General features: G+C 40.2%; 1 protein-coding gene across 1 annotated transcript in view; it reads right to left on the bottom strand.

Moving 5' to 3' along the window:
• SLC9A9 (solute carrier family 9 member A9) overlaps nucleotides 1–14233 on the bottom strand; it is a 303560-nt gene that overhangs the window by 179190 nt on the left and 110137 nt on the right. Inside the window, exons 7-8 of the mRNA XM_077348768.1 lie at nucleotides 13069–13207; nucleotides 9005–9110 (exon numbers count right to left, since the gene is read on the bottom strand). Of these exons, the coding sequence (XP_077204883.1) occupies nucleotides 9005–9110; nucleotides 13069–13207 (245 nt within the window). The remainder of the gene's footprint in view (nucleotides 1–9004; nucleotides 9111–13068; nucleotides 13208–14233) is intronic.

Raw genomic sequence — 14233 nt, 5'->3', positions numbered from 1 at the left:
CTGCGGGAGGGGGGGAGAGGGAATCAGGGCTGCGCCTGCGCATTGCGCATGCACAGCTGCGCATGCGAAGATGCGTCATGCGCGGCCAAAATCATGCATGCGTGATTTTGGCCACGCATGCACAATGTGCGGTCGCGGCCACGCATGGGTGGCATGTGCGGGCGGGCAGTTGCCCTGCCGGTCCCCAGCCTCAAAAAGGTTGGGGACCACTGGTTTAGAAACATACCGAACCATACATACAGATTGGCATCCGTTTCTTTTTTGAACAGTTTATCAAATGCATAAACAGTTTATCAAATGCATACAAATGCTTTAGCCTTGCTTTTGAAGTCAACATGCCTAGTGTTCACTTATCTTTCTCTGTGGTGTGTGGGCTATAAACAATGCTAGTTTTTATGGGAAGACTTATTAGTGAATATATTCTGTTTCTTCATGAGAAAATTCAGCTCTTCTTTCAAGGTCCTATCATTTAGATGGCATGCATCAAAGAAAAAAATATTCCCTAGTTGTTTGCTCTTTAAAAGTTAGTGATACCTTCATCATCTGGAAATTAAAATAACAATTCCTTCCTTGGAATTTTCTGCGAAACAGAACACTCATTTACCAAGGAAACAGAAAGAGAATTAAATGCAAAAGAAATATTGATTTTATTGTTGTGGCAACTTGGTAATTTCCTTATCTTACGTACCCGAGAACTTGCAATTAATTTGCTGCCAACTCCCCCACCCTCTGGCTATTATATGCTGAATCTAATCATCATTGTTGGTACAGTTTTGGTCTCATTTTGGAGTCTGCTGCCAGGTTGTTGTACATAAAACGGGCTTGTGTGACTCTACAAAAAAGGACTGCCACTATGCCTGGAATACAAAGAAAAATGGCAGCAGCATGGATAGAGGATAAACCCTGGCACAAAAGTAAAACTGAAACATGGCAAGTAGGTACAGTAGAAGATGTCTCTCAAAAATTATTTCTCTATCAAATAAAGCATAGTGGGGAAAAAAGGTAATCTGATAATAAAAAAGATGAAGGTCTTGTGAACCAAGTCTATTTTCAGGTAGGAGAACTCCCACTGTGCGGACTTTTTTTGATAATGAATAAGAAATAAGCCTAAAAGAACTGGGATGGGTTTTTTAGCTGTATATGTGAAGATACGCACATAAAATGAATACTCCCTTCTAGACACTTCCTTCTAGGATGACTATGTAACACTCTGCACAGTACGGCAACACTTCTTACATTATAAAACTGATGACATTTGCAAGACATAATACTAATGAAACATTACATTTCTTAATGGCCTGCTGAGAGCATGCATTAATTTATAAACAATTCCTAAAAGAAAAAGAAGGAAGATTCATGTCCTCAAGGGACTTTTCTGCAGATGGGAAATGGGGAGTTATATCTTTAAATGGCCATTTAAGACTAGATTTTTTCAACTGTTTGGTAAATGTGAGTCACATGACATTCTCTTTCAGAACTGGGTCTACCTTAAAAGTTTTGTAATTTCACAACAGAAACCAAAAGATTAAGGACACAACTCTACTCTCAGACTACAATTGAAAAGGTGTAGCAGGTCTATTTTGCCCCACAGAGTTGTTGACAAGATGAACTTCCCCAGTTCTCCATTTGGTTAATATAAGTTTCAAGGCCTCATATGCAACACCTGCCATGAGCAGTAATAAACCCTGAGGGCAGTGTGGGATCTGTGATTCATTCTTGGAGAGGAACAGTGGCAACCTTGTGAGCCAACTGGAGACACAAAGGTTAACTCACCCCTTTCTGTCCATTCCTTATTCATTCAGTGATGGAAGTCTGCGGGGTAGATCTGAAGCCATAATCTAATGTATCCCATGTACTATCAAGGATTATTGACTCCAAAAAGTAAAGATTTCCTGATTGCTTAGAGTTTTGTAATTTTCTAGGCTGTATAACAAGCCTCCTGGAACTGTGCTCTTCTGGATTGTGGTTTTTGACTGAAAACCAGCTACAATAATTATATTAATGGGACAAATGAGCTGCAAACCATGAAGTGTGACCATGGTTCAGAGGAACTGCATTTGTTTTGCAAAGAATAGGCCCCAGTCCTTGTCATCTCGGTTAAGAGGAAACTGATAATAGGTGATGTAAAGCAGTGGTCCCCAACCCCCGGTCCAGGGACCAGTACTGATCAGTCGGTACCGGGCCGTGGCTCTTCCTCGTCCTCCTCCCCGGCTGTTGCCTCTGGGGCTGCCCTCCCACTCTACTGCCGGTTCACCTTTGGTGCTCTCCAGCAGCCGCCATGGCTGGGGCTCCCCCTAGGCATGGCACTGTGCAGTTCCTGCTGGCAGCGCCCCCCAGTGGGCAGCAGGAAGTCAGGGGTGCCGGCGGGAAAGCAAGCAGAGCAGGGGCTAAGGCGGTGGTGGCAATGTCCCTTGGCAAAAGACTACCCCGCCCGGGCCTCAGTAAAATTGTCAAGCATTGACCGGTCCCTGGTGATAAAAAGGTTGGGGACCACTGATGTAAAGGACTTATGCCTGAGACCCCGGAGAGCCTCTGATGGACAATACTGACCAATGGTGTGACTCAGTATAAGGCATGATTCATGACTAATAGGACTGAGAACATTGGCTCCAAGAAGAACAGATCACTGGCAGCTTGACAAGTAACTATTTGAAACTGAAGAACCAGAACAGTCTAGTCCTATCCTAGTTCCAGTCACCAATATTCCCACCTAGCTAAAGTCAAGTCATAACTTATTCCATATATAAGCAATGGCATATCCGTCAGTTACAATTAACTTGTTTCGGAGGGACTAAGGCTGTAAATCCTCTGTACACTTTCCTGGGAGTATACTCAGTTGATTTCCAAGAAGTCATGGCTAACTTTAGTAGGATAGGGGAGAAAACATTTTTTAGTTCACAAGGTTTTGGTTAGTTTAAAACAACAATGGAATGAAAAATGATAGACATTTATTTATTCATTTATCAGATTTGTAGGCCGCTCCTTTCTAATAAGAGTCTAACAACATGAAAACCCACATATATAAATGAATTAAACCCACATATATAAATGAATTAAAACCATTAACAAAGCAAAATTTCTATTTAAAAGAATGCTCTAACCCTGCCTCTATAGGGACTAATCTAGTCCTGGTTTAGCTTTTGTGTCCCAGGTTCAAAGTATGAGGAGGTGGAAATTCTGATGTTATTCTGTGCTAGCATTGGCCTCAACCATATGTTTGTTGGAGGAGTGCCGTTAGACAGGACTTTCAGAACTTTGAAAGCTCTTATAGGGCCCAGATCTCCACTGGCAGCTCATTCCACAAGACTGGAACCAGGGTCAGAAAGGCCCTGGCTCTGGTTGAGGCCAGTCACACTTCTTTGGGGCAAGTGACCACCAACAAGTTGGAATTTGCAGAGCACAGTGTTCTTCAGGGGATATACTTGGAGAGGCAGTCTGGACCATGTAAGGCCTTGAAGGTTAAAACCAGCGCGCTAAATAACTTTAGGAGAGAGACCACTTGGTTTTGTACTTTCGTATGGAAAGGATGATCTACATGTTAACAGAAAAATATATACCTATCAAGGCAGAAACCACTGCAGTCTTTGAAACAGTTGTGCTTTATTGGAAATGGTTGACAGAAATCTCTTATGTAAATGAAAATGCACTCCACGATCCGAGATTGTTTTCTTGTGAGTAAAAAGAGTCTTCTTGTAATAAACCTGAATCAGTACTTCTAGGCAGTTTGCATCAAATCAGAACTGGGGAGAAAATACCTTCAAGTGGTATTTTAATTGGAATGCCCCACACAACTGGATGTCAGAGTGTTGCTCTGAGGCTTTTTGCAATTGCATTGCACCAATGAAAACCAGGAAGCCTGACAGTGTGCTGGCTGACAGGAAGCATCAGAAGACTGGCTGAGTTAAACATCTAGGGCACTCATCCAGGGACCTGACACTTTGCAATGACATCCAAGCACATAGCGATTGCATCCTGTTCTAAAGACAGCGGAAAGTCTTTGACGGTATTTGCTGGGGTCATTGCCATTCCAACAAAACTACTGTCGTTTTGTGGAGCTCAGTTTCAAACACTATAGTACCAACAAAACTGGAGCCCAAGTTTTGTTCTCTGTGTTCCATTGTCTCATATAGTGTTGCATTATAAACAAGACTGCTCTTGATCTCCAAGCAACAAACCCTGTGAGTTCATAGTAGAAGAAATATAGAAATCAGAATCCTCAGCTCCATTGATATATGATTGTGTGTAAATGAATGTACGTATACTGTATCTGCGTAAAATGTGGTTGCACGGTTACTGGGAACAATGAAGGCACACTGAGAGAGGCCCCAGGGCTGTGCACATGGTGATTCTGGTAGAATCAGTATTTTTATCAATTGGGTTAGCATCATATGAAATAAATTGATTCACCCTAGTAGTCAACTGAACTGTTTTGGCACTAATTTCCATATCTATTTTTACAAACTGCCTTGATGGATTGGAAATCCGGGACAGAAATATTTTAATTAATCAATTAATTGGAGGTATCTGACGTACAATAACCTTCCTGTTCATAACAAGGAATGCTTCTAAGAGAGGCCCATGATCCATTACTACAGAAGGAAATTTCAGGCACATAATCATTCCTACCCATGATAAGGGACACCAAAGATTGTGTCAATGCTCTTCTGGATGTCATCCAGGGACACTATACCTCCACATGCCATAGATGATAACCAGGAGGTCAGACAGAGTAGATTCCTTTTTTTCTAGAGTCCAGTTTGCATGTTACTCATGTAACAAGCTGAGCATGTAAATTCCATATAGTTTTCTGACTTTTTTTTTTTAGAAATCAAGGTTTTCAGTGGTTAAAAATTTACTGATTTACATACATATTGCTTTATGCAAGCAGTTTACATTCATAGTGGGCTTCATCGGGTTTGATTTGTTGGTTGCAAGGGCTCCTAGGGAACCAAATAATGTTGAAACTAACTGATTGCATATCTGGTATTACTCCCCTGTCCTGGGTATCATATAACCAATTTCCAAAGCAGCATGATATTTTACTGTATTATTTCTGTCCATTTATCCTCCCAACAGCCCTGTGATGTAGGCTGAGAAAAAATGCTTGCCTCCATCAGCTAAAACTGATTGTGTGAATGAGTGGGGGGCGGAGATCAAGTGACAGAATTAGAAAAACTGGATTAGTTTGCTGTGTGATTTACTTACTATAAAGCAATTTCCTTTCAAACATTTTCAAGAAGATTTCTTCTATTTATAAGCACTGGTTTCATTTTCTTATAATATTCTGTCATTTTAAAAAATCCTCATTCAATCTGAACTTGCCCATTTGCTTATATTTGAGCTCTGGAAAGTGTTTACTACAGCGACTATCTAAGTATAAAAATAGTTTGTCCCCAGTACCACCTCCCCAAAATTAGAGCTTTTAAATTTATAATTTAAAAGAACAGGATGAAACACACTTCAAGATGACTGAAGGGAGAAACTAGAATATGACACTTGAGGTGTGAAAATATGACACGTGCCAATTATATTCTTGTTGGTTGTACGGTATGTTCCAGCTGCCTAAAAATGGAATTTACCTTTATAGCAGCTGTGCCTCAAACACTGCAGGCATAGTTGGTGTCATCTGGTGGCAGCAAACCTCAATGTTCCCATCTTTTATAAACAGATTGAGACCAAATATTATTCCAGCTTTAGGATGAATTTCCTTTAAGAAATTATGGAATCTAACTCTAACTTGGCACTAGTTCTGCATTCACACATCAGGAGATTTCTTTTCATGTCTCCTATGCATCCACATTTGGTTGCTTCCTCATTAGTTTCTCACATTAATTATAAAGATAAAGATGTTACCCATTGAGATCATGCAATTTAATACAGCAAAATTATAGTTAATCTTTAATACTCCACAACTCCTTCTACTCCCTTTATAGCAGATATTGCTGGCTGGTATAAATGACTGAGAGGGAATTCATACCACTGACCCATCTAGGCCAACATCCTCTTTCACACAATGGCCAACCAACTTCCAGTGAACAGAGCACGGAAACCAAGGCCTTCCTCTGATATTGCTACCTAGCTCTGGTGTTCAAAAGTTTGATTCATCTGTATATGGAAGTTCTCCGTACTCGTCATGGCTAACTTCAGTGCCATTTTTACTACATTCTCCATGCCAAGCAAGAACTACCTAGAGCAAATATAACATCACAATGCTGAGTGACCAATCAAGGTTTGGCTATGTAATGATGGCACTGAAGGCAAACAATGCCAGTGTACAGGTGGAGTTTGCTTGCTCCCAGTGGTATCAGTACTCCATCAAAGCTTGTGCAGCAGGAGCAGGCTAGAGTTTGAGCTGGGGCGGGTTGCCCCACCTCCTCCTGCTCCTTCACAGGGGAGCATTGGGCCCTGGATTTGTGCTCCTGCATGAGAGCTGGGGTAGCAAAGTTCCTAGTATGGAAACAGTCTGAATGGGACAAGCACACCATCCCCACAGGCACTGTGGTAACTGAAAGTTGCTTCAAATTACCTTAATCCTACAAAGAAAATTATGTATAATGTACAATTGTCTCATTCTCAGATAGCCATGTATTACTTTAAGAGTACATCAGCAAATCAATGAGTCCTGAAGGTCTGTCTCTCTGTCTCTCTCTCTCACACACACACATTTCTGCATTCTACAATAACATACATATTTCCAATTGGTACCAGTTAACTCAATATGTGCAGGGGAAATAGAATCCTCACAGGCCAAGATTCCATCCCTTATAGTGGTTTGTTCTCTCTCTGCAGTAGCATCATCTCCACTCCAACAGTGAAAACTGGCTGGACACTGTGCAGATGATGAAAGCAGCAAAAGCAGGTCACCCACAGTCAAGATGGGAGAAACTCTCAGTGTGTGGGAAAACATGGGATGATTCCAAGAAGCTTTTCTATTGGTGAAAAAGGGAGGAGAGGTTTCCCTTTGACCATCCTAAAAGGCTATGGTGTGGATTGGGGGACGTGCATAAATAAAAACCACATGGGATAGGAACTGTAACAAAGAGGAGAATTAAATATGGCTGGGTGAAAAAGCTGGCTAAATCCAACACTCTTTAAAAGTTAACTAAAAGAGGAGGGGGGGGGGAAACTTTAAAATCCCTGCATGCTGAACAACAGTTCTGAAAAAAAGGAAAATCTGAGAGCAGAGTGTCAAATAAAGGGAAAAAATGGAATACAGAAAATTAAGTCAAGAGCTTAGAGAATCTTAGAGGGGGAGACTTTGGAGTTTCCCCCTTTTTCTGCAATTCCTCTGGGGAAAATTCATATACCTCTGTTAAGGGTTCTGAGGTTTATATCATGAATTTTAACTGCTAGATTTAAAAAACAGCTCATTTTCTGGATGAATCAAAATGCCATGAGTTTAATTATTTGCTTTCCATGTAATCAGAGTGTGCCTTAGAACAAATTTTGGCTTCCTAGCTAATGTGAGTAGTGCTACCTAAGAGGGACACTAGGGCTCCTCGGACATTCTAAATATAGTTGCACTTAACATATGCACATGTGTATGGGTGGAGTCAGATTACAGATTGTCCCTAATTTGCATGTTTACATTGAATCTGGTATGCAAGGCCTTCACTTGATCTAGGTTGCTCATCTTGCCAGGGCTATTAATTATATACACAACACCCTATGTAGACTGCTATGTAAAGGGCCTAGGCACTGTCACTTAAGTGCCTAGGCCCTTTACATAAAATAGCATGATGAATAGATGGACATCATGTGAGGCTTTTCATTAAAATGCTACTCCCCCTTTCATAAATTCATCATTTTGAGCATCTAGATGTATCTATTCATCTGATTTAAGGGAATGTTTTATCCAATGACACATTTTCAGATTTTTCTAGTGACTATGGGTTGCAGTTTTAGAAATACTTTCCTAGGAGTAAACCTCATTGAATACCATGGGACTTACTTCTGAGTAGACCAGCCTGTGTATGAAACTCAAAACTCTTCATGAAGTACTCAAGCAATGTCAGTTCCCCTCTCAGAGAATGAATGAGCTGGGCATATATATTTAAGTGTTGCAGAAAACTAATAAATAAGGTACTCTTGTTTCTTCCCTGAACTTAAATGATTTCACAATTCTCCAGTCATTGATAGGAGAGGCAGCCTATGACATTAATATTAACAGCAACTGCAGTGTCATATTGACCGTTTATGCACTGAGGACTTCATTGCCGCAGCTCCCGTGCAGGAGCACAAATCGGGGGCGGATGAGGTGCACCAGGCCAAATGGTCCCCCATGTGAGTGCAGGGAGAGGTGGGACAACCTGCCATGACTAAAACTCCAGCCTGCAGCCTGGCATGAAACCTCCAGTGCATAAACGGTCATGGATAAATCATTACTTTTGTGACATTTAGAATGTTGTAAAGCAATGAACTGTCAATGTTATCTATTTTGAGACTATAGGTACAAAAGAAACACAAATAAATGTTCATGTAGGGGTATGTGTAGCGGCAGGGAGATATAATTTGGAAGGCAGTCGGTAATTTGTTGATTGGCTACTGAACCTCCACTACTGCTGAAGGTTTCCAAAATAAATTGCTTTAAAAAATCAAAAATAAGCAAAATCCATTGAAGCTGTACAGAAGAAAGTCATTATTGTCTCTCTAAGTGTGTGCTTCAAGATGGGCATATCCACTACCCACACATTTTTTTTTGTCACGAAAATAGAAACAATGAGCTGTCGGAAGCTTTATGTAACCTCATTCTCAAAAGAAATGTTTGGTTTTTCAGCTCTGGAGTCATACGCTTCAACTGAGTAGGCTGTTTCAGGCACAGAGTTCTGATGCGTCCCTCCTCCTGGGATGGCTTCCTCATTCATCTTAACAGGAGTCTATAATCTGGGGAAAACAAATCAGGCTTTGTGTGCTCCTGATACCATCCTGTTCCCTGTATCAGAAGTCAGAATAAAGACTTAAAGTTCTAGCATCACTGCCAGTTCAGAGAGATGAAAACCCTTACCCGTAAGACCAGCGGCTTCTGCAGACAAGAATGCACTCCAAGACAAAAGGAAAAAGAGACCCGTTTCCAACATAGGAAATTCACATAGCTTGGTAAACTTTGTCAAGTGCTAAAATAGTGCTAAGGAAAAGGAGCAACAGTGATGGACAGATTTTAAAAACTGATCCGATGGCAACATGGAAATAAATACAATCATGAGATAAAGATCATGGTTAAACAGAATGGATTCTTAGGTAATTTTGCCAAAATATGTATGTATGTATGTATGTATGTATGTATGTATGTATGTATGTATGTATGTATGTATGTATATCACATATATATGATGTGAAATTTTTCACCCAATAATCCAATACTTGGCATATCATAAAACTGGTCTAGTCCAACTTTTAGTCAGGAAAGTGCAGGGAAACATGAAGGGACTATGTCATGCGTCCCTTCCATCTGGGCTACAACAGCATGGGAGGAGCACACTCTGTGAGGGGCACACTAGGATTATATCAGAAGGAAGCCAGTCACCTGGATCATTTGACTAAGCAGAGAGAACATTTTAGAGCCCTGTTCATGTTACACTGAATGCCTGTACAATTCATGATCAGTGTACATGTGATTGTTCTTTCTATGTGTTCATTCTCATGTTATAGTCAACCCATGTAAAGCTGGCCCTATATTTATCCAGATACTGGTCCTTGGTTTCATTTGTAAAGCAAACATGTTGGCTCTTTCTTACAAATAGATGTATTCATGTACATGCAGCATATACATGTGTTCACTGTAACAAGTTACCAGGGTTTAGATCACTTCTCTTCAGTACTTGGCAAAATGATATTGATGGCCAGTTTACCTAGTGGTTCCATGCATATTGGGGTAAAGTGTTCAATGTCCATTTGTGTTAAGGTAGACAATTCAGAGACACTGAAGTTTAACTTCTGAATAATAACTCCTGGTAAGTTCATGATGTTGGTATTATATAAGCAAACTACAATTCGCTGTGGATTGTAGGAGCCTCAATTTTAAAGAACAGTAACTGTGTTTACAGTCATTCATATTCTGAGCAAAATGGGCAAATGTAACTTAATTTTTCTAGAGCTAGTATAGTTCACGTGACATCTAATTCTATTTTTACTTCTTTTTGCAATGTTTTTAGGCCATAGAAATGTGACAAAATCAAATGGCAGACAAGACAATTAATTCCAACCTAGTCCAGGATTATGCTACTTTAGGGAAAGGGCACCCTGGACCTTCTTTGGGCATTGATTTAAAAAAGAGGAAGTGGGTTTACTGGGATCTAGGGAAAATATCAGATTAATGCATTCAAATTGGACAACTGTTTAATTTATTACTATTTTGTGTAAGTTGATACACATTCAATTCCTATGGGAATCGTAACTGTCTTTCTTGACTTTCTTTTCCCTTTCCAATGAGTTGATCAAAATTTCTTGTGTCTCTGTTTCCTCTGGTCCTGATACTTCTCCATTGGTCTTACCTGCCTCTGATTATTAAAAATTAAAAATTATTAAAAATAGCCCCCCCTGGGCAATGGATGCATTTAAGGCCAAGCACCTAGACACATGTTGCTCTCGGCCAGATGTTTGCTGGGAGTATGTCTGTTGTCTACCCCTGTAGCTAGGTTGCTGCTCCCGCCCAATTCAACCCTTGTCTTTTCATCCACTTCCATCAGTATGCATGGAAATCAGGGCCAGATTTACATGAAAAGAGGCCCTAGGCTTTTCCACTTATGTGGCCCTTTCACCTCCCATTTTTAAGTTTGTAAATTACATGAGAGATAATAAAATACTGTGATATATGTTAAATGAAACATGTTGTGATTGGTACTAACCTTTATAAAAAATGTGGAATATAGGCCCCTCTTGATCTTGAGGCCCTAGGCTGAAGCCTAGTTAGCCTATAGGAAAATCCGGCCCTGATGGAAATGGGCAGCTGAAACTTTTCAAATTGATGGAGATAAATATCATCTTATTAAAATATCATCTTATTAACCTGCTATTACAAGGACAGGACATTTTTCTCCAGACCTTTTGGCAAACCTGCCCAATTCTTGCATAACCTTGCAGTGTTAGGGGTAGCTTCTGACCATCCATACCATTGTGAAGCACTTAAAAATAATGAACTGAAGACTATAGAGCTTCAACTCCATGTTACCTTTTTGGCTTTAGTGAATTAATTCTGCCATGTAGACATTAAAGGTAAAGATAAAGGTATCCCCTGTGCAAGCACCAGGTCATGTCTGGCCCTGGGGTTGACGCCCTCTAGCGTTTTCATGGCAGACTCAATACGGGGTGGTTGGCCAGTGCCTTTCCCAGTCATTACCGTTTACCCCCCAGCAAGCTGGGTACTCATTTTACCGACCACGGAAGGATGGAAGGCTGAGTCGACCTTGATCCACCTGCTGGAATTGAACTCCCAACCTCATGGGCAGAGCTTCAGACTGCATTTCTGCTGCCTTACCACTCTGCGCCACAAGAGGCTCATAATGTAGACATTAACCATACTTTATTTTGCTGCCATGATAATGGCTGACAAAGCATTTCTTTTTTTAAGATTTTGGTACAGCCTGGTACTTGATACTGATATACAACAAATAGTTGATTAATAGATTATTCATATTTAAGATCTCTTTAAAATGTGGAAAAGTAGTCATATCCTGAAATCAGTTTTGCCTGGCCCCAGAATAAGCTAAGCTGAGAAGAAACTTTCTTTTGAATTTGGCTGTGCTAATTCATTGGAGGAGGGCACACTCTGCTGCTTTTGTACTTCCTACTCCATAACGTCTTCTTAACCTTCACATTTAAAAACTATAATTATTCACAGAGGTCACAAATCTCTTTGCTCTTTCTTTTAAAGGAAACTCATCCTGTAAAAATTAGCCTAAATATCCCATCACTCAGAGAAGGCAGAGTACAAAGCAATATCAGAATTTTGAAATACTATTCAAATTTCATACAGCATGATTAAATAACCTTCCAACTCAGCATTCATGTGGATATCAGCATGTCTTTTAAAAACAAATTCCTCACCTTTCTACCTTGCACCTAAAGGAGGGGGGGTATATAATTAACACATTATTGCCCCACTAAAACATAAATATCAAGCAATGAAATACAAGATAATCATTTAAAAAGTGCCAAATTGTTTAAAAGACGACTTGCTATTTCAAAAATGTTTCCACTTGCCTTTTGAAGGCCAAGAGAGGTTTGCACCAGGGAGTTCCTCTGGGGAAAAACATTCATATGTGCTTGTGATGAGAAACCCTGGGGACAAGGCTCGTCTATTGATTCTGTTATGTTTGACAGCCAGATGCAATGCTGCTTTGGCCTACTAGCCAAGCGCTCTGACAAATGTAGGAGACACCCTTGGCTTTCAACATTCGAAAGACTGTCAGTCTGCCAACAGTTATGGAGACATTGACATGAATAAAAGTTTGATTGCCTGTATGCCAGTGTGCTCATTATGCAGCACATAGTTCCTCATCCTTCCTGTCATAATGTGATAATGGAAATATACTCATGGTATGCATTTTTACCAAACACATCAAGAACTATCTCCCTAGATAGTATGTATGTGTGCTGGGTGAGGAATGGAAGAGATAGATCATAGAAGGATTTACTGGCAGTCTTCAAGCAAAGGTTGGATACACACTTTTCTTGGATGCTTTAGGATGCTTAGGGCTGATCCTGCGTTGAGCAGGGGGGTGGACTAGATGGCCTGTATGGCCCCTTCCAACTCTATGATTCTATGATTCTATGATTCTTGGAAGCTCTGAGGACTGTACCCTCCACTGTTCCTAACACGTATTTCTATATGAACAGAATGGACCAGTTCAGATGCCATTCAATGCAAAGTCCAAACAAAGCATGCATAAAATTATTATATTCAGTTGTATTGCAAAAATCGCAATTTAAGAAGTCTTGTTTAAAATGTAACACACAGACACACACACACACACACACACTCTAGTTATACTTTTTTTTTGGGGGGGGGAAGATCCCTGATCTCCAAAGTTCTGCATTTTGGGATATTTAATAGCAACCAACAAAGGATATTAAAGCTGTGACAATGGCATAGGCTGATCCCATAGCAAATGATCCAGCAAAGATCCCGAGAAAATTCCCCACTGACTGGAAGAAAGCAGCAGCATCAAAAGCGTTGGGGTTCTCCTTGGGGCTGTAAATTGATATTGAGCTGAAAAAAAGAAGACAAAGAAGGAAAGAGGAATAATGAATTCAGTCACATGGCACAGAGAGCAAAATCAAGAGCTTAAGAATGTACTTTAGTAAGGACTTGCAATTACTCCTCAGGGCTCCTAGCAGTTTGGAAAGTCATGGGAAAGATGAAATAAGGATTTTTTTTAAAGGCAGTTTTGTTGGCTGCTGTCATTTCCTGCCAGTCAGTAAACTGTTTTTTTTTGCACTCCAAGTGTCATAAAGAGTATTATTTCCTAGCCAACTAGACATTAAAACATGGTAGATATGTAAGGAGTCTGCAGGGAAGATAGATAACTCTGAATTATTTATTGGCCATATGTCTTCAGAACAGTTATTCATTCACAAATATTCCTGATAAAAGGCCACTTTTATGGCTTACTAGCAAATGGGCAATACAAATCATGGTATATACAAAATCTTCAGCAGTGATCCTGTCATAAACCATTATAGTTGCTCCATTCACTAGCTTTACCCTTCATAAACAGAATTGTGAGTACGTCAACAGCCATATAATATGAAGCCCCAGGGAAACACAAACCATACATTTTCCTGCATAAAAGAAAACTGTTGCCTCTGCCAGAGGTCCTCTTTTATATCCAAGTCTTTGGCTGTTGACATCAAGATTATATTCTTATGGGAAATTAATGCTACCCCACAGTGGGCGCATCCTCTGCTTAAAACATTTTGGAGGGCATCAGACTTTGTGCTTACTAACGGAGGCTGGGTACCCAGAATGCTAATCATGCCACGAAGCTGCTGGGCTCTTCTCTTTCATTATAATGTTCACAGATACTCAGTAGCCTCAAGCTTCATAAATACTAATTAAAAAACACTTTGGATTCCTGTAGCCTTCTTATTGAACACTTGAAATCTTTTATACAGGCTGTCGGAAAGTGTTTGCCACGGGTTTCTAAAAAACAGTTTGCATCCGTGGAAAATGCCTGGTCTCTCAGAAATTAAAATGGATATTTCTTGTAAACGTATGTTAATATTTTATTACTCT

This window comes from Paroedura picta, chromosome 8 (genome assembly GCF_049243985.1).
Source record: "Paroedura picta isolate Pp20150507F chromosome 8, Ppicta_v3.0, whole genome shotgun sequence".
NCBI lineage: Eukaryota > Metazoa > Chordata > Lepidosauria > Squamata > Gekkonidae > Paroedura > Paroedura picta.
The sequence above is the reverse complement of the archived record's forward strand: the minus strand, read 5'-3'. Positions and strand labels throughout refer to the sequence as shown.